This window comes from Trematomus bernacchii, unplaced genomic scaffold (genome assembly GCF_902827165.1).
Source record: "Trematomus bernacchii unplaced genomic scaffold, fTreBer1.1, whole genome shotgun sequence".
In the NCBI taxonomy this organism is placed as follows: Eukaryota; Metazoa; Chordata; class Actinopteri; order Perciformes; family Nototheniidae; genus Trematomus; species Trematomus bernacchii.
Window position 1 is genome coordinate 263,642 of NW_022987521.1, and position 25,975 is coordinate 289,616.

General features: G+C 40.5%; 1 protein-coding gene across 2 annotated transcripts; it reads left to right on the forward strand.

The window, feature by feature from the left end:
* Positions 1–65: 65 nt before the first annotated feature.
* Positions 66–25,316, forward strand: sparc (secreted protein, acidic, cysteine-rich (osteonectin)). 2 transcript variants are annotated; one of them, XM_034118089.1, is made up of 11 exons: positions 66–176; positions 11,623–11,688; positions 12,249–12,302; positions 16,643–16,736; positions 18,863–18,984; positions 19,487–19,607; positions 21,424–21,557; positions 21,983–22,131; positions 23,796–23,944; positions 24,680–24,753; positions 25,161–25,316. In XM_034118089.1, the coding sequence occupies exons 2-10, from the start codon at positions 11,632–11,634 to the stop codon at positions 24,706–24,708; spliced, it is 909 nt and encodes a 302-aa protein (XP_033973980.1). In that variant the 5' UTR covers positions 66–176; positions 11,623–11,631; the 3' UTR covers positions 24,709–24,753; positions 25,161–25,316. The 2 variants fall into 2 exon arrangements, with proteins under 2 accessions (XP_033973980.1, XP_033973972.1); XM_034118081.1 differs by lacking the exon at positions 25,161–25,316 and having other exon boundaries at positions 24,680–25,095.
* The last annotated feature ends 659 nt before the right edge of the window (positions 25,317–25,975 follow it).

Consider the following 25,975-nt stretch of genomic DNA (forward strand, 5'->3'; position numbering starts at 1 on the left):
CAGAGTAGAGAGAGAGAGAGAGAAAGTGGGAGTAATGGGAGGGGGGGGGGGGTAATGGAGGGGAATGTGTCTGAAACTGGGACGTCCCACTGGTAATGTCTTCTGAGTGAACAGTTGAAGCTCTTAGATCGCCCTGAACTCTGAACACTGCTGACTTCTTCTCTGCAAAGCTAACGGTAAGAGCGCTCACTCTGCAACACATCTACAGACTCTTTTAGTTTAGTTTTTCATCACACTGTGGAAACACTTTAGAAATGCCTTACTGATCTGCTCAATACTTAATGTTTGATAAGATAAAAAGCACAATAACTACAAACCTATAACACATATAGAACATATTGTATAGATAACATAGAACTGCAAGATTAACCCTGACCCTAACCCTAACCCCTAACCCTAGGTTTACTTTTTGGGGGATTTCTCTTCTGGAAAACAACCATTTTTATATATTCTTTTAAGGTATGTGTTGCCCTTAAATGACATATATTTGTCAAACAATCACATGTCTTTGCCAGTTGCAATAAATCAAGTAAAATATTCTTTTTCTGCAAGTCTGACCAAAGCAAAATCCAATCTTTTCTTGCTACAAACTGAACGCAGAATGCAACAGATTATCCAGCTTTGCTGTCCGTGGTAATTTCCCAATTGTCCACCTGGTTGAACTTATTCTTAAATGACTGACATCTGGTTTAACGAGCACCTCAGAGAGCGATCCGCCTCTGTCATTACGGCCAAAACAGCTGCGAGGGAAATCACGCCCTGCAGGTAAACAAGCTGCCATTAGGTATTGTGTGCCACATCGACAAATAGGGGAGGGGGAGGAGGCTGTGGGGTTAATGCTTTGGGGGGAGGAGGGTGAATCAGACAGAGACTCATATGCTGCTTTATTTGACATTTGAGTTGATCATCAGCTGAAGAAACTGCTGCTGTTTCTTTGTTTTTGAGCAATTTCCAGTTTTTGTTCACCCTTTCTTTAGGGTTTACCTCCATGAGCGAGGAAAAGATTAAAGAAAGACATAAATACAAGTGGAAAGAAGACTGGGTTGATGTGTTGCTGTATTTATCTTGCTTTGAGTTGATTATCTGCTGTCAAACAATGAAGAAACTGCGGCTGTTTCTCAGTTTTTGAGCATTTTCCAGTTTTTGTTCACCCTTTCTAGACGGTTAACTTCAATGAAAGTGAAATAACTGAAATACATAAATACATAAATACAAGTGGAAAGACGATTGGGTTGCTTATTTATCTTGCTTTGAGTTGATTATAGCTGTCAAACAATGACAGTTTTTGAGCATTTCCTAGTTTTTCTTAATGCATTCTGCAGGGTTTACCTCTGAGGGAATAAAGTAACTGATAGAGAGACATACGCGTGTGCATGGGATTCCAACAAAGAGCAATAGGAGTGTTTTTTCTCCCACAAATATCTCCCTCCCTGTGACTCCCCCCTCTCTCTCTGATTACTCCCGTGTTCAGGAATGTGTGTTTCCATGGGAATCGGTTACCAGCTGTTTCAGGCTCGCTGTTCGTTAGTTCAGATGCCCTCAAGTGTCGGGACGTCACTTTTAAGCTCAGCCACGGGGGAAAGGGGATTTGCTGACAAGAACGAGGAGAACAATTCCTGCTTTGGGGCCTTTTTTCTGAAAGTTTGTGCCTTTTAGTTTGAAGAAAAATGTTAATCTGACAGCAGACGAAGTGTCAAGAGTTTGTGTTTGGGCCTTTTTCCTGTTTCAACATGACAACACCAAGCACAAGCTGCAAAGAGAAATGGATTTTATAGTTTTATTCTAGCCTCAATCCCATCCAGCACTTCTAGGAGCCAGAGCTAATCAGTTTTGCGACCCACAAAAGCTCAAATTGTGGCTGAATTTGAGCAAATATATGCAAATATTGGTGTTTAAACTGAATTCAGAAGAGAATTAAGGGTAGGGTGTGTCAATGAGTAAAAAAACACCACTTTCCGAACCTGCTTTGGAAGGTTCTCCACCCCAAAAACCTAATTAATGATAAGTTAAAAGACAAAATGCTAATTTTTAAGTCCTTATCCTTTTAGATCTGATTATATTCAACCTTATTGTAATTGCCCGTCCAACCAGAAACTGCAATGAGTTGATATTTGGGTGTTTGAGCTTCTTTGATTTGCAGAATCATAACTCAAGAAGTCTTTTGATTTATATTCATCTGCTGAAGTAGGGACGTTTCTCTGACCTCCAATTAAAGAGTTTCAACACATGGAGGTACGACTTTGTAAACATTAGACCTTGGAAACAAATCCCAGTTAAAGCCTCCTGAGAAAGGACTTTAAAGCCAAGGGTCCATATTGGCATCTTTTCCTGAGTTGTTATGCATTAATGCCAAAAGTCTTCTTGTTCCAACCCTTTATTATCAATGCCATATGATGCTTGAATTGCGTAACATATTTAAATCAGAGACACTTTGTTTACTCAAGTTTGAAAAGATGGAAATACTCGATGCAGGATCTTTGGAAACGAGCATTTTAAGTAATTATGTCACTACTAGTAATTAAGTGTCTTGAGTCCAATCTGAAGCGCCTCAAAAACTCATTAGACCTTTTACTTTCCACGCTTCACACTGACTGATATGTTTGAAAGACTGTTTAAGAAAGAAAAGTGGTGTTATCTCCGTCTTTTGATTCCAGATCAGATTGGTTTTTTTGTCCCGCCTTTCAAGGAAGACTGGAGGACAAAAAGCGTCTGCTTCGGTTTGATTGAGGTAGAGAAAAGGCTGCCTAATTGTTGAGGTGGCAGGTCTGGACCAAGGAGGAGGAGGAGGAGGAGGGAGGAGGAGGGAGGAAGGGGAGGGGGAGCTGAGGATTCTGGGAAATACCGTGCCAGCTTGGCAATCTCCAGAAAAGCTCTAATCCCCCGACAGGAAGTTAGGATTGCGCTGCTGTCCAAACTTGACGTGGAGAAGAAGAGTCTGGAGTGTGAAGAGAAAGGGGACATGACATGGAAAACACTATATAACAGATATACATATAAAAGAGATGAAGTTGTGAGCCAAAAGTGAAGAAGGTGGAAAGACTGACTAAATGAGAGGGAAGCTAAAGGTGACTCAGTCCAGAAACCTCTCAGTGGCTTCAAGGCTTTTCCTTCAGGAACACCTTTGTTTGTGTTAGACATCACAACTTCACAGTTCTTCTATATATTTCAAGCCAGAGCTTTGAAAACACATCAGTTCCTGTGTGGAAGTTGGAAGTGAACACACAGCTGAAGTCAAATCATTCTTAAGGCATGTTATTAGGATGAAAAAGCTGCATTTATATGACTAGTTCATGGTTGCATTTTTCTTCACACACTGACTTGCTGGCTGGCTGCCACACTGACTTCATAAAGATGACGACGTTAAGCCTCTCACTGTTTACATACAGCAAGAAGACAGACACAGGTCGCTGGAGAGGACAAAATAAAGGCAAACCACAGATTTGAGACGTTGAATGATAACATCTAAGCAGACAAATGTGCGTTGAATAATTTCATCATAGCATAGAGGCAGGGGACGTCTGATAGCATGAGCATCAAGGTGTACAAATAGTCGTTTCATACTTTTAGCCGTAATCACAACAATGTTAAGACACGATAAAACTAGAAAGACACATGGAGAGCGCCGACTTACGCCAATGCTGTTTCCATTTGTGGAAAATTACATGATTTTCTGCCTTGCTGTTGGGATCCGCTCCAAAATGAAATACTTGGTTTGGGTTGATACACCCTTCCACCAAGTTTAATGTAAATCAGTCAGGATTTTGTTCCTAATCCTGCTGACAAACCCACCAAAACAATCAAAACAAACTCTTAAGATATAGCTGGCTTTTATTTTTAAGCAACAAAACCATATTTCCAACCTAGAGAACTCAGAGAAAGGATAGAAATACTAATATCTTCGAGGTAAACTGGCTCGGAGCAGAACGTTTTCCACCCTACAGTGTGAGATTCTTTGAAAGAAAGCAATGAGAAAGGAAAGGGGGAAGGGAGTCAACTCAGGTTACATATATCCTGACTTCGTGTTCCCTTTAAAACGCTCTTCCACTATCCTCTTCTGGCTTGGCTCTTTGTGCTCAGTTTCCTAAATGATAGGGATGGCTGGTGGTCTCTGAGACTGCTCTTTGTCCAGGAGATGTAAAGGGTTTCCCTCTGAACTCTGCAGGGGCAGACTGAATATGGCAGGTGTCTTGTTGCCAGTTGAGGCAGGCTTCATTCATTGTTCGTCTGTACGCCTTTGAAAGGTAAACGCACTATTATGTGAGTATAATCCAGACATGCAGGTGTGCCTCTAAGGAACAGGTGGCCCTCAATTTGAGCAAATACCTGCAAATATTGGTGTTTAAACTGAATTCAGAAGAGAATTAAGGGTAGGGTGTGTCAATGAGTAAAAAAACATGACTTTCCGAACCTGCTATGGAAGTTTCTCCACCCCAAAAAATCAATTAATGATAGGTTAAAAGACAAAATGCTCATCCATTAGATTGGATTACATTCAACTTCAATGTCATTGCACATACTACGAGGAAATGCAATTTGCATCCAACCAGAAACTGCATATAGATATAATAAGATAAGGAAGTAGAATAAAAAGCAACAAAGTCCATGTAGGAAAACGGTCTGAATAAAGCAAACAAGCACAGGACTTTCACCCAGAAAACTGCCATTGAACATCGAGTTATTTAGCTATTACGCCATATAAGCAAGTTACGTAACAAACGTACTTCTTTAATCCAAACCAAGATATTCTCCTGAAGCTAACCAAGAAGTTTTGTAGTCATCCCACGTTCTGAACATTGATTGCTTGTGTTGATGGAAATGTGTAGAAGTACTCACGAAAAACTCCAACATCGCTATTCGTTATATATCGTACAAATACTGTAAGTGGGCTTTTGAAGGATGCAGCTTGAATTGAAGGAGTAACACAATAGTTGCTGCAGGTTGTTAAGATAACCCTAACTCCTCAAAAATAACTTAACCGGAAAATCTGGCAATAACTTTTTACTGGTTTACATTTGCTGAGCCCGTTTTTAGAAAGTCTTTACGGCCAAACTAAGATCTCTTGACATTGTTTCTAGCACCTGTTTGGCCTCTTACATTCCTGTTAGGTCCCAAAAAGATCACTCCACCAATAAAAAACCAAATGGTCTAGAAGAGTTTCCTTTCCCAGCTAGTTGTTTTGTCAAACCACCGTAATAGACGTGCTTTGACAGAAAGACGTAAAGAAAACCCTAGTTGGCTCAAGTTCTTGGAAAATCAACCCAACCACAGTGAAATACTTCAAAACGGTTCTAATAACTTCACATTTTTAGTGAGTTTCAGTCCTTCTTTGGGTTAGAAAAACAGAGGAGTCTATGGTGCCTTAAGAAGGTATTTCATAAGCTACAAGATTCCTCCACCATGAAAGAAACGGTCCGTCTACAGAGCCCAACACAGACAGAGGAAATCACTGTCTCCTCTCAGAGTCTTTCCTTACTTATATATTGGCCTCTCCGCAGCCCTTAGCATGCCAGTGTTGTTTGTCTGCACTGTTTGCTGGCACACAGACTGCTACAGGTTGTTTTTCCAGGCCTTCATACCCGCCTGTTATGTCACCTTGGCGAGGAAGAAAGAATTCCTCTAAATCTGCTGCCTTTAAAGAGCATGAGAAGCAGGGAAAAGAGCTGGAGAAAGTGAGGGAGGTATCTGTATGAGCGGCACTGAGCAGGTTGTTTTCCTCCGTAGAGAGTTTACACTTGCTTACCTAAATAACCTACTAAATTAAATATATCTGAGGGGAAAAAGGCCCCCTTTATGAGCCTGAAGTTTCCCTCTTAGCCTCGGCCCTGTTTGATTATGAGAGCAGCTTTCCAAATCAAATAATTTGTTTTGCTGTTACGTCAGTCCGTCCTTCCTCTTCTTCCTGCATTTCGGACATCAAGTACCTCTTGTTTTTTTGCAGGTGACCTCCTCTCTTTGCGATCTGCTTCCAGTCAGACACGCTATTTTTTATTTTTGTGTGTCAGAAATCCCTTTAACGAAACTTCCCGTCAGCAGAACACCTTTTTTTTTTTTTAGTACAGAGATGTTTCCTTGTGTGCAGGTTATTTGGAGACGTCACGATCTTCGTCCTCTGCCAGGGTTTCTGTATTTTTCCACGTCTAAGCCGTAACTCATGACTTCTAGTCCCTGCAAATCCACGAAACAGTGGTCACCGTTGTCTTACCTTGAATCTGAATTTACAACTGACGGATTTGTACTTTCCTTTGACAGATGCTTCAATAATCGTGTTGGTTTTTATCACCATCTTGCTAAATACCTAAGAAGACACATTTAAAAGCAGCTCTTGTTCTGTTTAAGCCACCTTTCTCTTAATAATCTTGGTTTCTTCCAACATCTCAGGCACCATCTCTACATCAAAACATCTGCGCAGATCCTTGATGTGATATATAACTGGCAAAAATCAAAGAAAACCCCGGAAATTAAAGAACAAAAGTAGGACATAGAACAACAGATCATTTAGCCTTCAAAATAAAAACCTTAAATTTCCTAGAATCTTAAAGACATTGGTTTTCTAATTGATCCTGACATAAAATAGTGATTTCAAACAAATAATTTCAGCCTCGGAGATGACTTGGATTTTTTGTATTATCGTCCAACACATGCTTGCTTTACATCAATTACAAAACTCAAATTTGACCTTAAGTTAGCAGTACCTTATGAGCCAAAATGTCCATCTGCAGTCGTGTTGTGATGATAACACTTGCACAAACTTGCTCTCAAGAAAGAATGCTACATCTTATATAACTGGATAACACATCTGAACATGCTCTTTGGCTGTTTTGAAGGTGTCAACATAAGAAAAAAATGCACCTTGAGGCAAATATTTTTCCTTGTTGTCCAAATGATGGAAAAATATTTCGTCACTGCAGGGTTAGTGAAGCGTGTCGACACGTTCTATGCAAACGTTACCCTTTTCACTGACTCTGTCCAAACATGTTGCTCCATTCAGACATGAGAGGAGGCCCTCTTCATTTTTTAGGATGCCCGGCAACCAGCCAAGCGAACAGGTTACTCCTCCACCCCCCCACCCAAATGTCCCGTTTAGTTTTCCTCAAGGCGATGTCTTAAGAGTGTTGGCATTCACCTCCACCTTTCTGTCTGAATTGCTGTACATGTTGAAGCAAAAAGAAGAAATGTTTTCTAAAGTTTAATGTAACGTGGCCAACAGGTGCAAACGGCAGACAACACTTCCATTAGGAGAAAATGAAATAAATGAAACTCTGCAAAGAAGCTCAAAACAGAAACCAGGGGACATAAAAAAGTGACGCACACAACTGGGAGACCAAGGGACACTAAAGAGTGACGCACACAGCTGGGAGACCAGGGGACACTAAAGAGTGACGCACACAGCTGGGAGACCAGGGGACACTAAAGAGTGACGCACACAGCTGGAGACCAGGGGACACTAAAGAGTGACGCACACAGCTGGGAGACCAGGGGAGACTAAAGAGTGACGCATGCAGCTGGGAGACCAGGGGACACTAAAGAGTGACGCACACAGCTGGGAGACCAGGGGACACTAAAGAGTGACGCACACAGCTGGGAGACCAGGGGACACTAAAGAGTGACGCACGCAGCTGGGAGACCAGGGGACACTAAAGAGTGACGCACACAGCTGGAGACCAGGGGACACTAAAGAGTGACGCACACAGCTGGGAGACCAGGGGAGACTAAAGAGTGACGCACGCAGCTGGGAGACCAGGGGACACTAAAGAGTGACGCACACAGCTGGGAGACCAGGGGACACTAAAGAGTGACGCACACAGCTGGGAGACCAGGGGACACTAAAGAGTGACGCACGCAGCTGGGAGACCAGGGGACACTAAAGAGTGACGCACACAGCTGGGAGACCAGGGGACACTAAAGAGTGACGCACACAGCTGGGAGACCAGGGGACACTAAAGAGTGACGCACACAGCTGGGACGCTTGGTGACGTTCAGGATTTTAAAGCTGATCAATTGTCTCTGTTCAGAGTTAGTCTGTCTCATAACTCTAAGTGTTTGTCAGTAAATCTGAAATGACTAGGTTAGCTACGTTAGCTAGCTAGCTTACAGCAGATCTGCAGTGACATCAGAAGGAGTCATGTGACCACATTGTTAAAATAAACCCATAAAACATTTTAGGTAAGACAGTTGTCCAGCTTTATAATCCTGAACGTCACTAACCGTCCCCAGCGGTCCCACTCTTTAGTGTCCCCTGGTCCCCACATTTGTGTTTTTATATTTCCATCGTTTTTGAAAGTACAGTGCGTAGTATGTTTGGCCGTTGAAGCGTATTTACACCTGCTGGCCACCGTACTATTGTTATAAGAGAAAATTGAACTGCCATAGTATTGATTTGTTATCGCTGCCTTCGTATCAAAGCTGCAGGAATTCAAACTATTCTCAGCCTTGTTTTGTAAATCTTATTATCCCAGCTGATCTCCTGCAGTGTGCAAACTGTGTCTGCCCTCTTGCTCTTTTTTATATCGTGGCAAACGATGCAAAAACACAAGTTGAATGAAATCACAGGGAGGACTTTGATCTCTACAGTCTACATTTGAACTCACCCCTTCATACCGTACATCCTTTCATGTCAGAGATCGTTTCTGGATGTCTGGGTGGAACAGCTCACTTGAATAGAGGTGGAGAGGAAGATAACTAACATGGAGAAAGAGAGGGAGGAAGACCAAGCAATGTCACGCTCCATTCCCGAACAAAGAAGCCCTTATTTAGTGCTTCAGACGAGACGTGATAAACGATGAGAAGCAGGATGGAGGAAGAGTTTCCAACAGCGGGCGCTCAGACATCAGATGAGATGAGAGGAGGAAAAGATAGGGGGACTTTTCACAGGAAATGTGTAGGTTTTTGTATTAAAAGGAAACAGTTATTGAAATATAACGCCACAAGTTACGCAAACCTATACTATTTAAGGTAAACCTAGATCTTCTTATAAAGCTAACCAAAACGTTTTGTACTCTCCAAAGGTTCTAAACATTGATTGCTTGTATTTTAAAGAGGGGGAGTGTGTGTAACACTTTGGGATTTTACACTTTGCAGACCATTTACATGCACAGAAACCTATATAGCACCACGAAAAAGCAGAATAGGTCCTCACAACACTGAAAAAGGATTCTTAATCATTCAAAAGAAGATATGGATTTTTACTAACTTGGTTGTAAGATTGTAATAACCATTTTTTACTTACTTACTTACAACTTACTGTTATCGTTGGAAGAACATGTTCCTCATGTTGAGAAAGTACATGCAAATAGCTTTTTTCTTATATTTACTTTGTATTTATTGACTAGTTTCATCCATATGTGTTCTTTGTTCTCCTGTGTAAAACTAAAGCAAGATAGAGGACAAGTAGGAATCGCATATTAAACCAAATAGCACTGTTTTATTTTATAAAATGGCCCATGGAACTGGAACAAGTGTCCAAAAGATGCACATAAAATTGAAAATGTCCGACTTCCTGTTGGGTTTACAATATGCGTCCAAGAGGCTTTTTGGTGCGTCTCACCATGTTACATATGCCTTCCAAATTCCAGACTTGTAGGTGAAAGGACAACGAGGGGCTGCTTCTTAACAAATGTGTAAAGCAAGATAGAGGACAAGTAGGAATCGTACATTAAACCAAACAGCACTGTTTCATTGTGGAAGAAAAAGCATGTGATGGGGAAATCTAATATAACCAGCTTGTTGCACAGATGGCCCTCCTGAATTCACACATCAGGGTCAGAGTCTTTCATATCTGCGTCGAATTTACAGAATATGTGTTGAGCAAATCTGTATTCGAAGCAATTTCCCCCAAACAGAAGCCCTGTGGAAAAACGACGAGTTAAAGTATGCGGCCTCAGGTCATGGAAAAATTTAAATGAACATAAAGACCTGTTTTCCATCCAAATTGCAGAACAAACAAGTCGACCCTACAGTTTCTGAATCCTAATTTAGTGAGAGATAAAATCCCCGTCAGTGTCAGACTTTTCAACGAACCCACAAACAGCCAGAGGCGATTTCAACACGAGCTGCGAGTAAACAACACAAACACTGAGGGGTTTGTTTGGGAATCTGGAGAGCGTCCATTAGTGTGTAACGGAGAGAGTTGTGTGCACATGCTTTGGTTGTTTATTGCAAACAGTTTAGTCCCTTTATGCATATTCAGAAGTGTTTTTTGCATCAACCCTGGTTCTTATCAAACCCTGAAACCGATTGTTCTAATTTTGTATTTGAGGAAAGAGACTTACATATAGACAATGTATTCAGTTTACTAACTTTTGTCTTAAAGATTAGGTATTTTGTCCTTCTTGTTGGTAACAGGAGGTGAAATCAGAAACAGTTGAATATTGTCAATTAAATGCTTGATTTAAAAGCATTTGCTGATTCTTGAGCACTGTGGCTAAAAGACCTCAAAACCACTATGTTCTTTTATATATCATTTTCTGCGATAATCCAAAAGTCCAATGGAAAAATCCCATTGGACTTTTATTGAGGGAACTCTTGTGTAGCTAACTTTTGGGCTGTTCTACAACAATACGTCATCACTGCACCCGATATCATAAAGAAACAACATCATTAGCCGCTTTCACACCAAGTACTTTGCGGTACTTGTTCCCCGGTACTTGTTCCACCCGAACTCTTTAGTCCCTGGAACTGTCCTAGTAGATCGCGTTCTCACCGGAATAAGTCCCTGAGGGAGGATTAGGCAAATGAAGCCGCTGACGTCACTTCTTCTTCTTCTGCTTTGGGTTTACTGGCAGGCCGCAAACAACTTCACGGCGTATACTGCCACCCGCTGTACATGAGGCGCCTGTTCATCTTCCTCAGACATGATGGAGTTGACTGAAGTTGTGGTTTTTGTGCTCATGTTATACAGCTTGGTCTCATCACTCCACCGCTCCCATGTTTTCTTTTGTGTTGCCATAAGTTCGTCTCTCTCCGTTGGTGCGCTGGGCTAATGCGAGCAAATAAAATGGCGGCTTCACAAAACCTTTCGGAGTTTTTTACGGGGCGTGGTTTGCAATTCGCCCAGCCAATCATAAATTGTTAGCGTGGCCGACACACCCACGAACCATTTCCTCCTCAGGAAAGTACTACCTCTCTAGCAGGGACGATCTGGGGGCGATCTAGGGACTAGGCCCAGATCCTTTTTGGTGTGAAACCAAATCTCCCCCCCCCTATCGGCCTAGTTCGGGGGGAAAAGTAGTCCGATGTGAAAGCGCTAATTGATTCTTATTGGGTGAAAGGCACTACACCAAAGTGATATTGGATATATGTATATATAATACCCTGCTTTATATGTTGTTACTGTACATTTGTGATTCCACATGTATATTTTCTACTTTTTTTTAATGCTATTTTATTTCTATTGAGATGTTTACATTTTGGAATGTTTAATTCTAGTCTTTTCATTTTTATTGTACAATGCCATGTCTTTTTATGCTGCAACGCAAACGTTTCCCAAATTGGGATCAATAAAGTACTTCTTATCTTATCTTATCTTAACACACGTTTATGTGGCTTTGCTTAATAATGGGTCTTGTTTGTTTGAACTAGACTGTAAACATTTAATAAAAGGAAACCGTCTGTTTGTCTCCACAGACCTTCAAGATGAAGGTGTGGATCTTCTTCCTCCTGTGCCTGGCTGGCCACGCCATGGCTGCTCCTGTGAGTTATACTGTGTGTGTGTGTGTGTGTGTGTGTGTGTGTGTGTGTGTGTGTGTGTGTGTGTGTGTGTGTGTGTGTGTGTGTGTGTGTGTGTGTGTGTGTGTGTGTGTGTGTGTGTGTGTGTGTGTGTGTGTGTGTGTGTGTGTGTGTGTGTGTGTGTGTGTGTGTGTGTGTGTGTGTGTGTGTGTGTGTGTGTGTGGGTGGTCTGCCTTTGTCTTTACGAGCATGTTCCTTTCTTTGTGTGTTTTCCTGAGTGTGTGTTTGTGTTTCCACCTTCTTCTTTCCTGTGTCATTATCCATTCCCTGTGTGTGTGTGTGTGTGTGTGTGTGTGTGTGTGTGTGTGTGTGTGTGTTTTCCTTTCCTGTGTATATCTACTGGTGTGTTCTTATTATAGTGTGAACATCCAATTGCTCTCCTGTGTGTACGCTGTCCCAAAGTGTGTGTGCATTTGAAGGTGACATCATCGTCTGCTTCTGACTTCTATGAGTACCGGCAAGTGTGTGTTCATGTACACAAATTATAACGCATTAATCTCTATGTGTTTATGTGTGTTTTCCAGACTGAGGAAGCTGTTGTAGAGGAGCTCCTTATTGCCGAGGAGCCAATTGCTGAGGTCAGTCCAGATGTTCATCTGTTTAAGATTGAAGTTTATTTTCTCTCCTTAAAAGCTAAGATGAATAATGACACTAATGACACCATTACGTGACGTTTATTTATTTGTTATTCTATTACCAGCATTTTTAGGCCAGCACCATGAGGCAGAGTGTGGGTGATTTCACTACTCTGATACAATCATTGTACCTTTCCCAGATGATGCCTTCAATGTAGACTAACGCTCTTAATAACTTTTGATCTTAAAGTTCTTAAGATGGGACTGACCAAATTCTGAGTCGATCAGATGAAAACCTTAGGAGGAGTTTATTTAAAAATGGCACGTGGAACTGGAAAAAGTGTCCAAAAGTTGCACATTAAATTCAAAATGTCCGACTTCCTGTTGGGTTTACAATATACGTCCAAGAGGCTTTTTTGTGCGTCTCACCATGTTACATATGCCTACCAAATTGCAGACTTGTAGGTGAAAGCACAACGAGGGGCTGCTTCTTCACAAATGTGCAAGAGGAGATATAGAGCCATATAGCTTGCAAATATCAACCTCTTCACCAGTCCTGATACAATTGCAAAAAAGCCTACAAGCCTTTTTGGATGCTATTAGGATCTCAGCAGTTACATTGATGTCTAAAATGTAATCATAATTGATAGAAACGGTGACAAAAAACACAAAAAAATACCCAATTATGAACCAAAATCATCCTTTAAAACTCTCAAAGCTCTGTCCTGTGTATGCTGTCGTTACACTGATTGTTTCGGGAAACCCAAATACTTTAACTCTCATTGGATTTAGATTTGGCGTCAGTGACGTGTTCCTGATCCACGCAGCTGCTCAGAGAGATGATCTGATCTGTGAGATTTGTCGTTTTAAACCCTGCAGCCAAAGAAGCTTTAGTGGTTTCTTTACGTGACGGTTAATAAGCCAAAGAAACTAATTAACTTTGACGCGATCGAAACAACGCAGAATTATTGGAAACTAAATGCAAATTATGGAAAGTCAATTGTATAGGTGCCTAAAAATAATCAAAATAATCAGTTACCAATCAATACAAGAGATATCATTCCACCATGTTTTAAAGGTCACCTATTATGCAAAATCCACTACTTCATGTCTCTTCTACATCAACATGTGTCCCCTCTTCTTCATGTCTCTTCTACATCAACATGTGTCCCCTCTTCTTCATGTCTCTTCTACATCAACATGTGTCCCCTCTTCTTCATGTCTCTTCTACATCAACATGTGTCCCCTCTTCTTCATGTCTCTTCTTCATCAACATGTGTCCCCTCTTCTTCATGTCTCTTCTACATCAACATGTGTCCCCTCTTCTTCATGTCTCTTCTACATCAACATGTGTCCCCTCTTCTTCATGTCTCTTCTTCATCACCATGTGTCCCCTCTTCTTCATGTCTCTTCTACATCAACATGTGTCCCCTCTTCTTCATGTCTCTTCTACATCAACATGTGTCCCCTCTTCTTCATGTCTCTTCTACATCAACATGTGTCCCCTCTTCTTCATGTCTCTTCTACATCAACATGTGTCCCCTCTTCTTCATGTCTCTTCTACATCAACATGTGTCCCCTCTTCTTCATGTCTCTTCTTCATCACCATGTGTCCCCTCTTCTTCATGTCTCTTCTACATCAACATGTGTCCCCTCTTCTTCATGTCTCTTCTACATCAACATGTGTCCCCTCTTCTTCATGTCTCTTCTACATCAACATGTGTCCCCTCTTCTTCATGTCTCTTCTACATCAACATGTGTCCCCTCTTCTTCATGTCTCTTCTACATCAACATGTGTCCCCTCTTCTTCATGTCTCTTCTACATCAACATGTGTACCCTCTTCTTCATGTCTCTTCTACATCAACATGTGTCCCCTCTTCTTCATGTCTCTTCTACATCAACATGTGTCCCCTCTTCTTCATGTCTCTTCTACATCAACATGTGTCCCCTCTGTGGAAAGAGACTCTGAAAGTTTCAGGAACAAAGATTCTCTCTCTTTTTGTCCTGATCCATTTCTATAAAAACCTGAAATTGAGCTGATCAGATTTTGGCCACTCCTGACCTCTTAGGAATTCTTTATCTTTAAAAATACCCGGCGTCTATTTTGGAACAGTCAATATCAGGTTGTTCTATTAAATTACATTACATTTATATATATTTCTTTATTATATTTCTTCGGACTTCTTCAGGGGTTCTTATCTCCAGATTAAAATATGCATCTTTAAGAAAAGGCTATGAAGTCCATAGTTTAGATGTAAGAATACATATTTATTGCCAGGAATACACAAATGAATGTAATGGAGTTTTGGCGATTAGGCCCCGTTGTGCAGGAGTATCATTCGGGAGGGGAGAACCGATCCGATGAAACCCCCCGGGGTCTAGACCCTGGTGGTGGTGAATGGATAGTTGGGGTCGGTCTGAAGGGGAGTGGCTTAGCTTGACCCTGGTGGTGGTGAATGGATAGTTGGGGTCGGTCTGAAGGGGAGGGGCTTAGCTTGACCCTGGTGGTGGTGAATGGATAGTTGGGGTCGGTCTGAAGGGGAGGGGCTTAGCTTGACCCTGGTGGTGGTGAATGGATAGTTGGGGTCGGTCTGAAGGGGAGTGGCTTAGCTTGACCCTGGTGGTGGTGAATGGATAGTTGGGTTCGGTCTGAAGGGGAGTGGCTTAGCTTGATCCTGGTGGTGGTGAATGGATAGTTGGGGTCGGTCTGAAGGGGAGGGGCTTAGCTTGACACTGGTGGTGGTGAATGGATAGTTGGGGTTGGTCTGAAGGGGAGGGGCTTAGCTTGACCCTGGATTCAGAGGGACAGGAGGTGAAAAGGGGTGGAGGAGGGTTGCGTAGAGTCACCTGAAATGACAGCTGACAGAGGGGAGAGCAGATTGAAAAAGGTTTAGCGGAGCGCTGTGATAGGCTTGTGAGAATAGAGCGAAGTGATTGGTTAAGCTGGGGAGTGACGCCCCCGATCACTTATTGAGAGGGAGAGAGTAGTAACATGGAAATAGTAAATGAATCAGTAAAGACGGTCTTCCTGGTTGAACTTGCGCTGAGCTTCATAAGTGAAAATTATCTTGGTAAGATTTCTTGAAATAAGAAAGGACATTTAGATAAATCACATCTTGTAATTATCTAGGAGAACTTATTGTGAACTATATTTGACCAGAATCAGGAAATGTTGTGCTACATTATAAGCTGCAAATGCTCAAAAGTTTTCTGCTTTCTGATGTCAGTTGGTGATTTTCTAATAAATATGTGAAAAGTTTCATCTGAGATACAACTCAAAATAAGATGTTTTGACTTAACAAGATGATGCATTGTCTAAAAACAAAACCCTATATCTCACTGCAGTGTTACTTCTGAAGTTATTTTGTCTTATATCAGGTGTAGAGACATATTCTGACTAGATATTAGACACATATACTGGGTAAGATTTAGAGTTTTTGTAGTGTTTAAGGAATGGAATATTAAATATAACTATAAATGTACAGTGTGAGTTTAAGTCCAATTTCTGTATTAGCAAATAATGAGGGATGAACACATGAAATACTTCCAGCTCTCTCCACAGTTATTGCCTTATTAGGAGAGACTAACATCCCTTCACTTGTGTATAGCCTGTTGTAAACAATACCTAACTACCCAAATGTCCCCGTATAAAACCGTTGGAGTGAACATTCATGTGAACGTTTTATCGCTTCCTGCTCCAGAGGTCCGGCGGGACCCAAAATCCCACAGCTGTTAATTTTAGCCGGTCAGGAAGCCATTACGTTCTTCATGTCTTCACCACATGTGGATCCAGCTGCTTGCTATTGCTGGATATTATGGTCTGTTTGGACTTCAGGGAGGAACCTTCTTTAGTGGTGACTTTTCTTTTAGGAAAACCAGGGATATTTAAGCGGTTTGGTTTAAAGTGGACGTCGTGCAGAAATAGACCTGAGGACTAGAAATCAACTGCAAAGCCTGTGGAGGAAAATCTTAAGAGAAACTGATAAATGCTTCATGGACAAAGTTTGTATTTTCCAGAGATGGCAAAAGTACACACATCCTTTACTCAAGTAGAAGTACAGATACTAGTGTTTAAAAATACTCTGGTAAAAGTAGAAGTACTGACTAAACTTCTTTACTCAAGTCAAAGTAAAGAGGGTTTTGAAATGTACTTCAGTAAAAAGTACCCATAACTACCAGCTGTTTTAAAGAGTACCTGACCTCCCTTTATATTAATAGAACAATAACGTCATTGTTAGCTAATGAATGTTTCCATGCTGAACCAGAAAAATGTACTTAAGTACAGTAAAGAGGTATTTGTACTATTTGTAAAGTCTGACCTCTGACCTCTCTTGTTCCCCAGGAGCCTGAGGTCGGGGCCAACCCAGTTCAGGTTGAGATCGAAGAGTTTGATGAGGCCATCGACATTTTTGAGGAGGAACAGGCTTTTGCTGATAGTAAGTTGTCAAAACACACACACACACACACACACACACACACACACACACACACACACACACACACACACACACACACACACACACACACACACACACACACACACACACACACACACACACACACACACATTGCATCGACTTACACATTTTTTTTTTTGTTGTAATTTAAATCTTTATTGTCACATTATACATGGCAATAACATGTTGGTATATGTCTATAGGGATATGTCTGCATGTTATTATATTCTTGAAGATATATGTATCTATTAGCTGTTGTTCCAGTCAAATGGTTTTGTTTTGAGTCTTGTGTAGAGTACATTTTAACCACTTTCTGTTGAGTTGTTTTCTCTTTGATGTGGAAGATTTCTTCCACAATTGTTACCCATTGGTTTTTCGTTGGCGGTGCTTCCTTACCCCAATTCCTAGTGATAGCTTCCTCGCTGGATATTAGCAGAATTTTGACCAAATATCTGTCACTTGCAATCATTTCCTCAGTGCCTGGAGATTTACCCACATTTACTACATACAAAAATAAAGTCTTTCCCACAAACTTGTTTTGCTTACCTTGTGGGGACCAATAACTGGGTCCCCGTGTTATTGGTGGTCCCCACAATGGATGAAAACAGTTATATGTATATCACACAGCTACAGTAGTAATTCACTTTAATGTTTTATGCTTTGTTTTAAGTATTTGATTTGTATTTTCAGTCTGCTGGACAATAATAATATTCCCATAATAGTTTCAATTTACATGTTTAATTTCTTCACCACACAACACACACACACGGGCAATGTTTTTAAAAGAAAAAATAACAATAGTTTAAAAGACAAGCATAAACATGTAAATACTGATGACGGATAAAAGATGTGACAGATTGTACATTTGTTTAGTTTTTAAACATGTAAAACGTAAGTTAAATTGACATTAAATTGGTCAAAATTCAAGTGAAGTAAGACTTGTCACAGAGATGAACAACTTCAATAAAAACCCCACACAAGAGTTTGCATGACATTACATCACTGCATACACACAGAAACACACTTCTAACTAAAATAAAACCTCAAATGAAACACAAACTTCCATAAATCGTTTTCTTCTGTGACTGCAGTCATGAAAGTGTGTCTGTTTGTTTCTTTACACATCGAGCGTCTCCACACATTTTGATTTAAATCTGTGTGTCTCTCGTCTGTGTTGTCCATCTATGGTTACAGTGTTTAAAGAAACCTCAGACTGGCAAATCAAACATCCGTAATAACAGAGTGCCTCTCCTCCCTCTGTAATTATACGTTTCAGCCAAATGACTGAGCAGCAGCCGCAGGAAAACAGTCCAAATGTACAAAATGTACAAAGAGTACAAAATGTTCAGATGTGTAGTTCTGTCTGAGCGTGTTGAAGGATTTAGGTTTGTGGAGTAACAGATTACATTTAACAGGATTACGTAATCAGGATACAAAAAAGGTCAATAAAGTACTTCTTATCTTATCTTATATTATCCATTACAGTTACATACAAAGAGATGTAATCAGATTACTAGTGCAGTTCTAAAACTATGGGGATTACTAGCAGGATTACCATGTTACTATACATTTTAAAATAAAGATCAATATATTATAGACGTACTGAATACATTTTCTCTTGGTTTTCATTCAGGCTTCTTTCCTTCTTCGTTATTTTAAATATCTTTGTCTTAAACACAGTACGTGGACACCGGCTTTATTAAAAAAAAACTGTGTTTGTTTCAGTTCATGCAATAAACTGAAACAGCATTTTTAAACTCTTAGGTCAAAGTCAAAGTCAACTTTATTGTCAATTTTTCAGTTTGTGTGTACAGACAGAGAGATGGAAATGCCGTTTCCCACAATCCAGAATACAAAAAATACAAATATATATAAAAATATGTATATCCTATATATACACAATCAACAGACACATTTATACATATGCACACATTAAGACCTAAATAAAAGCACAACAATCAATATATACAAAATAACAGTTTTCTCTGTGAATGATTTCATTTGAGTTTTCTCTGCACACGGCACTGCAGGACTGGAAAGTGTCGGTCTGCATTGGGTCACACGGAAACCGTTTCCTGAGAAATAACTTCTATTTGTTTTCACAGATCCCTGCCTGGATCACCACTGCAAGAAGGGCAAAGTGTGTGAGGTCGATGAGGATAACACCCCCATGTGTGTGTGCCAGGATCCATCCTCCTGCCCCGCCTCCGAGGGAGAGTTCGAGCATGTGAGTCCTGAAGAATTCACTTCAACTCGTCTTTAACCCTATCATCTGTTTCCCCTGAATAACCTGTCCCTATCATCTGTGTCCACTTTAATTGTCTTCTCCATGATGGTTTGTGTTTTTATCGTGTTCTGTTGCTTTTACCTCTTAGAATATTTAACAAATTGTACGGTGTCCTTGGGTGTCATGAAAGCCTTAAATAAAATGTATTATTATTATTATTAAACTCAGGTTTAAACTTGAAATAGATGGTGAAAAAAAGTTGGAAATGGATGCAGCGATTTCTGATATAAAGTATTATCCTACAGAACAGAACAGCTGACAGAGAAGAGATAACATCTGATCCTTTACAACAAACACTATCTGCTCTTTTTAGGTTTTTACTAACACTGTAATCCTGCTAGTAATCCACCATTTTTAGATATAACAGTAATCTGATTACGTCTTTTGTTATGTAACTGTAAAGGAATACCGTTTAAATCCATTGTTTTCCGTCCTTCTGAAGGTTTGCGGCACCAACAATGTCACCTACGACTCTTCTTGCCACTTCTCCGCCACCAAATGCGCTCTGGAGGGAACCAAGAAGGGCCACAAGCTGCACCTCGACTACATCGGATCCTGCAAATGTGAGTTTCCTTCCTTCCAACATTTCAGATCTTTCCCCAAAGTTAAGGTTTCCCCAAAGCCCTGACTCAACACTCAGACATTTCAGATGATATGTGAAAGGTGCACAACGGATAAAAGAGTCTCATGAAAGTGCTCATAACCTCTGAATTAGTTATTTTGGTAGAAGATGCATAATTGTTTCCAACATAATTACTTTGAGTTAAACGCAAATCTACAGGAATCGCCAGTGTCAGGAGTCATAAGATAAAAGCATAGTTTTTTTAATAAAAGCTTAACAAAATAAATATATACAGGAACAAGTATTAGAAAAGAAAACAAGAACAGAAATTGATTTTTGGAGACGGAGTACTTCTACAAAAAGCTCTGTTCCCAGTTGTTGTTAAAATTGTAGATTTGGGGGAAAGTTAACCACTTTAACGTCTGGAGTTTTTCCAAAAATGTAAATAAAGTGTTGACCCACCAATATGCAAATGAAGTGCATCATCTCAGCTAATTAAAGAGGCCCTATATCACTTTTCCCTTTCCTGTAGCGTCTCATATAGGTTTTGGTGCATGTAAATGGTCAGCAAAGGCTAAACATCCCCAAGTTACAGGACTTTTACTTGTAATAAAGTTTGCTTCGTTCCCATTTGATAAAACTGCAGACTTTGTGTTAATATAATGTCTTTTGCTGGAATTATTCATTTCTTTATCTTGAGTTGCAATTTCTTGTTTTGTTCAGATTAGATCACGTTCGCTCACTGGTGAGGGATACGATCAGTTCCTGTGTATCTAGTTCAAACTCGTGTGTATGCTAAGTTATGAGTCTGCAGCCTAGCTGTGTGTGTGTGTGTGTGTGTGTGTGTGTGTGTGTGTGTGTGTGTGTGTGTGTGTGTGTGTGTGTGTGTGTGTGTGTGTGTGTGTGTGTGTGTGTGTGTGTGTGTGTGTGTGTGTGTGTGTGTGGTGTGTGTGTGTGTGTGTGTGTGTGTGTGTGTGTGTGTGTGTGTGTGTGTGTGTGTGTGTGTGTGTGTGTGTGTGTGTGTGTGTGTGTGTGTGTGTGTGTGTGTGTTCAGTGTCTCGACTCTTTGCCTTGCTGTGATTGATGGGCGGATCTTCACACTGTCTGCTGCATCTGTACAGACATGCAGGCTGCATTTCTTTTACTGTTCAAACTGAACACACACACACACACACACACACACACACACACACACACACACACACCCAAGATGAGTCAGGGCTGAAGGGCTCAGATGGAGATCAAGGTGGCGTTCAGTACAGCAGAATAAAACACAACGCAGATTATTTTTATCATCTTTTTTTTGTCGTGTTATACAAAAATTGTAATCCTACTAATAATCCCCAGTTTTCAGAAATGTAACAGTAATGTGATAACTGCATATTATGTATATGTTCAACTTTTTTAATGCTATTTTATTTCTATTTGAGATGTTTACATTTTGGATTGTTTATTTAACTCTTTTAATTTCTCTAATGTACAATGCCTTGTGTTTTCATGCTGCTGCAATGCAAACATCAATAAAGTACTTCTTATCTTATCGTATCTTATTTTACAACACACACACACACACACCCAAGATGAGTCAGGGCTGAAGGGCTCAGATGGAGATCAAGGTGGCGTTCAGTACGGCAGAATAAAACACCACGCAGATTATTTTGATCATCTTCTTTTGTGTTTTACAAAACAAGTTACACTTTTTGCGATTATCCTGTAACATATACTCCGCTGCTCCCCGAGCCTTGTGAATTATCCCTCATGTATTAAAGGTGTGTGTGTGTGTGTGTGTGTGTGTGTGTGTGTGTGTGTCTCCGCAGACATCGACGCCTGCCTGGACGCAGAGCTGAGCGAGTTCCCTCTGAGGATGAGAGACTGGCTGAAGAACGTTCTGGTGACTCTGTACGAGCGCGACGAGGAGAACAACCTGCTGACCGAGAAGCAGAAGCTCAGGGTGAGTCTGGGGTCCAGCTGTAAGATGTGAAGGATCTTTAAAGTCGCATTGCTTCTAACGAATGTCTAAACATAGTCAAATCCAGAGATGGCAAAAGTACACACATCCTTTACTCAAGTAGAAGTACAGATACTCGTGTTTAAAAATACTCTAGTAAAAGTAGAAGTACTGACTAAACTTCTTTACTCAAGTCAAAGTAAAGTATGGGCTTTGAAAATGTACTCAAGTAAAAAGTACCCATAACTACCAGCTGTTTTATTGTGTTGCACTGTTGGAGGAGCCTGTGACCTCAGATTTTCATTGTCATAACTACACTGTAGCTATGTGCAAGTGACAATAAAAGCCTTGCATTTTGAATCCTTGAATCTTGAATCTAGGGCTCTCTTTATATATGTTGCTAATGTGTCTTGCGTCTGATGTTCCAGGTGAAGAAGATCTTTGAGAACGAGAAGAGGCTTACGGCCGGCGAACACTCTCTGGACCTGCTGGCTCACGACTTCGAGAAGAACTACAACATGTACATCTTCCCCGTGCACTGGCAGTTCGGACAGCTCGACCAGCACCCCGTTGACGGGTACGTTGAAAAATCACCTTATTATAGAGAGAAATCTGTGTCAAACACACATTTATGAAACGTACACGTCTTGTTCATCAGGATAATCTCCACATATTAACAACACTTTATGATTTCTGAAGTAAAAACCTAATGTTAGGCTTTAAAGGAACTACAGCACGGTCACATGACTTCACGTCACCACCGCTAAGCTAAAGGTGTCTAAAGTTGGGCTATAAAGGAACTACAGCACGGTCACATGACTTCACGTCACCACCGCTAAGCTAAAGGTGGCTAATGTTGGGCTATAAAGGAACTACAGCACGGTCACATGACTTCACGTCACCACCGCTAAGCTAAAGGAGGCTAATGTTGGGCTATAAAGGAACTACAGCAGGGTCACATGACTTCACGTCACCACCGCTAAGCTAAAGGTGGCTAAAGTTGGGCTATAAAGGAACTACAGCACGGTCACATGACTTCACGTCACCACTGCTAAGCTAAAGGCGGCTAATGTTGGGCTATAAAGGAACTACAGCACGGTCACATGACTTCACGTCACCACCGCTAAGCTAAAGGAGGCTAATGTTGGGCTATAAAGGAACTACAGCACGGTCACATGACTTCACGTCACCACCGCTAAGCTAAAGGTGGCTAATGTTGGGCTATAAAGGAACTACAGCACGGTCACATGACTTCACGTCACCACCGCTAAGCTAAAGGTGGCTAAAGTTGGGCTATAAAGGAACTACAGCATGGTCACATGACTTCACGTCACCACTGCTAAGCTAAAGGCGGCTAATGTTGGGCTATAAAGGAACTACAGCACGGTCACATGACTTCACGTCACCACCGCTAAGCTAAAGGTGGCTAATGTTGGGCTATAAAGGAACTACAGCACGGTCACATGACTTCACGTCACCACCGCTAAGCTAAAGGTGGCTAAAGTTGGGCTATAAAGGAACTACAGCACGGTCACATGACTTCACGTCACCACTGCTAAGCTAAAGGCGGCTAATGTTGGGCTATAAAGGAACTACAGCACGGTCACATGACTTCACGTCACCACCGCTAAGCTAAAGACGGCTAATGTTGGGCGTGATGACGTTTAGTCGTCTCATTTAGACACTTGTTAGCAACCGCTGTTTTTAAATTCACCAGTGGGGTATTTGACGTATTTTATGTCGTAGAACACAACGTTAAATCTCTTCGGCTTGTGTAAACCGCAGACCTTATTTCAGGATAACTACCAAAAACACATTTTTTTTAAAACCATTGACTTCGAGACGAGGGAATCAGAAGTGCTAAATTGCTGACTAACTTCCGGGGCTAAGGACTCATTCCTGCAAAGTCACTCCCTGGAAATTATCATCAAGAATATAAAAAAGCGAACATGGCTATTATTAGTCCATCTCGATTATCATTTGTTGAGGAGCAGACTGAAGATCATTTACTTGCTTCACTTGTTTTAATCTAATCAAATATAAAGTTAATGGCTTCTGTTTCCTTGTGAATGTGAGCTTTTACTGATGTATTTTATGGCAACATGAAAGAAATACAAAGTTATTGGATAATATTTCAGGATGCATCTCACCTTACTGTATCTCTGCAGCTCACCCACTCCAGACCAAAATGAAAGGTGTCTTCAGTGTTTCTGACATATTTCATTATATTTCGTGATGCAGGTACCTCACCCACTCTGAGCTCTCCCCCCTGCGCGCCCCTCTCATCCCGATGGAGCATTGCACCACCCGATTCTTCGAGGAATGCGACGCCGACAGCGATAAATACATCGCCCTGGAGGAGTGGTCCAACTGCTTCGGCATCAAAGAGCGTGAGTATCCACCGTGTGCATGGAGAGGATCACCAAACAACAGAAACATCATGTTTAATACAATGCAAAAAGCATAGCTAAATTGCACCAAGAAGTACTTTAATACTATATAACATATTTGATTTCTTACTTTAATTGGCTAGTATACAGTTCCTACAGTACATCAGAGTTACATACATTCACTGTTAAAGACAATATGAAAAGCAACCATTGGAATATTATGTTCTTTCATGGAAAACAGAGAAAAATATCACAAGAAAAAAGTTTAAAAAGTAGTTTTTTTGGCTTAATTTTCATGCATTGGAAAAACTATGTGTAGATTTTACTTTGTTGAAATGTATTGTTTTTTTATGCGACTACTCCTTAAATAATCAAAACTCTAACAAACTTAAAAATACTTAAAAATAAGTCAATAGTTATGAATTGAATAAAATGTGTAAAATATTAATTTGCACAGATTTCTGCCCATTCTGAAGAAATATGTATGTTCTTTTAACCCTTTAATTAACTAAAAATACTTGTTTAATATATAAAATGTGATTATACATAATGATTATTGATGATTAATGAATTTGATTACATTTGTAAGATATTACATTTGGTCGTTTTTGTGCATTTTTTATGCATTAATAAGTATTTTTAACCACTGCTGTTATGCTTTATGAAAGTCCTTATTGCCCTTTTATCAGAATGTGAATTTTCTCATGTTTTTTTTTAATGTTTTTGTGTTTGCAGAGGATGTGGACAAAGACCTCATCGTCTAAGTTCCTCGCTCTACGAAAACTGCTCGTCTCTACTAACGGGACAAGGTGCTGATCCCTAAGTTAAAAGATAAATCACAGTAACGGTGCTAATTGCAAATTGTTTATCTTGTTTTTTTTTGTTTGAATAACGACCGTTTCGTAACGATACCACTAAAAAAAAAAAGATTACAAAACGTGCACAATCTGTACTAATAACCCTCACATGTTGCTAAAACCATGGTTTGTTGAACCCAGTAAAGAAAGACCTCGATGTAAATGTGTTATATATGTTATGGTTCGTTCAGGGCATTTTAATTGGACATGAATTGGATTTGAGGAGAAAAAGACTGTAAAGTGGAAAATAAAGTTTCTAAATAAATGCTTCCTCTGCTTGCTTTCTAAAAACTACTGTTGTTTAGTTCAAATCTGTGTGTTATTGTTCTTTTAAAAGTTTTTTTTTATTTTCTCCCCAGACGAGGACACGCGTGTTTACACTGATATGAGAAACAATAATGAGGATATATTGTTTTAATGAGGGGGGAATCTCGCAGGCTGAGAGTCTTTTCTCATAATTAACATGTTTCTACTGAGAGCACAAGCTTCCCATGAATAAAAGACTATGAAACGTTCTGGAAATCTCTGCATGCTTTCATATCTCTTCTGGGAAAAGTCATCTAGTGTCACATTTCTGTCTTTAAAGCTGAAGAAATGTCGTTATAAGAAGCGTCTGATCCTCGGTGGTCACTTGTTTTGCATTATGTGTCTCTGAACGCCGCCGTCGTGCAGCTTTCAAAGAGGGTCTATTCTGATGTGTGTGGTGTTCCCTCTCCTGTAGTTTGTTCTGTAGGTTTTAGTGCATGTAAATCAGGGGTGTCAAACTCAATTTCATCGCGGGCCACATCAGCATTATGGTTGCACTCAAAGGGCCGGTTGTAACTATATAAATATACATATATAAATATATAATATATATAAAATAATGTATTATATTACATTATTGCCTCTGAATTGGATTATTATCGGATAGGGTAATAATTAACTACGTCTGAAAGCAGAAGTCTAGGGCAAATAATTGCAAGTCTCTTCAGTGCGCATGTCACAAAACGAGATGCATTGTGGGACATGTAGTTTATGGGCAACCTGCTTCTGTAAAGTGGCATGTAACCGTATATTAAACGTATTATATTCTTTGCAAACTCTTGCGGGGCCACATAAAATGAAGTCGCGGGCCGGATTTGGCCCCCGGGCCTTGAGTTTGACACCCCTGATGTAAATGGTCTGCAAAGGC

What these genes read in the sequence shown, in the direction of transcription:
- sparc (XM_034118089.1), top strand. Translation starts at nt 11,632, where the DNA reads ATGAAGGTGTGGATCTTCTTCCTCCTGTGCCTGGCTGGCCACGCCATG. An exon ending in GCCACGCCATGGCTGCTCCT is followed by an intron (nt 11,689 to 12,248) that starts GTGAGTTATACT and finishes TGTGTTTTCCAG; the next exon opens with ACTGAGGAAGCTGTTGTAGA. An exon ending in CTGCTTCGGCATCAAAGAGC is followed by an intron (nt 23,945 to 24,679) that starts GTGAGTATCCAC and finishes TTGTGTTTGCAG; the next exon opens with AGGATGTGGACAAAGACCTC.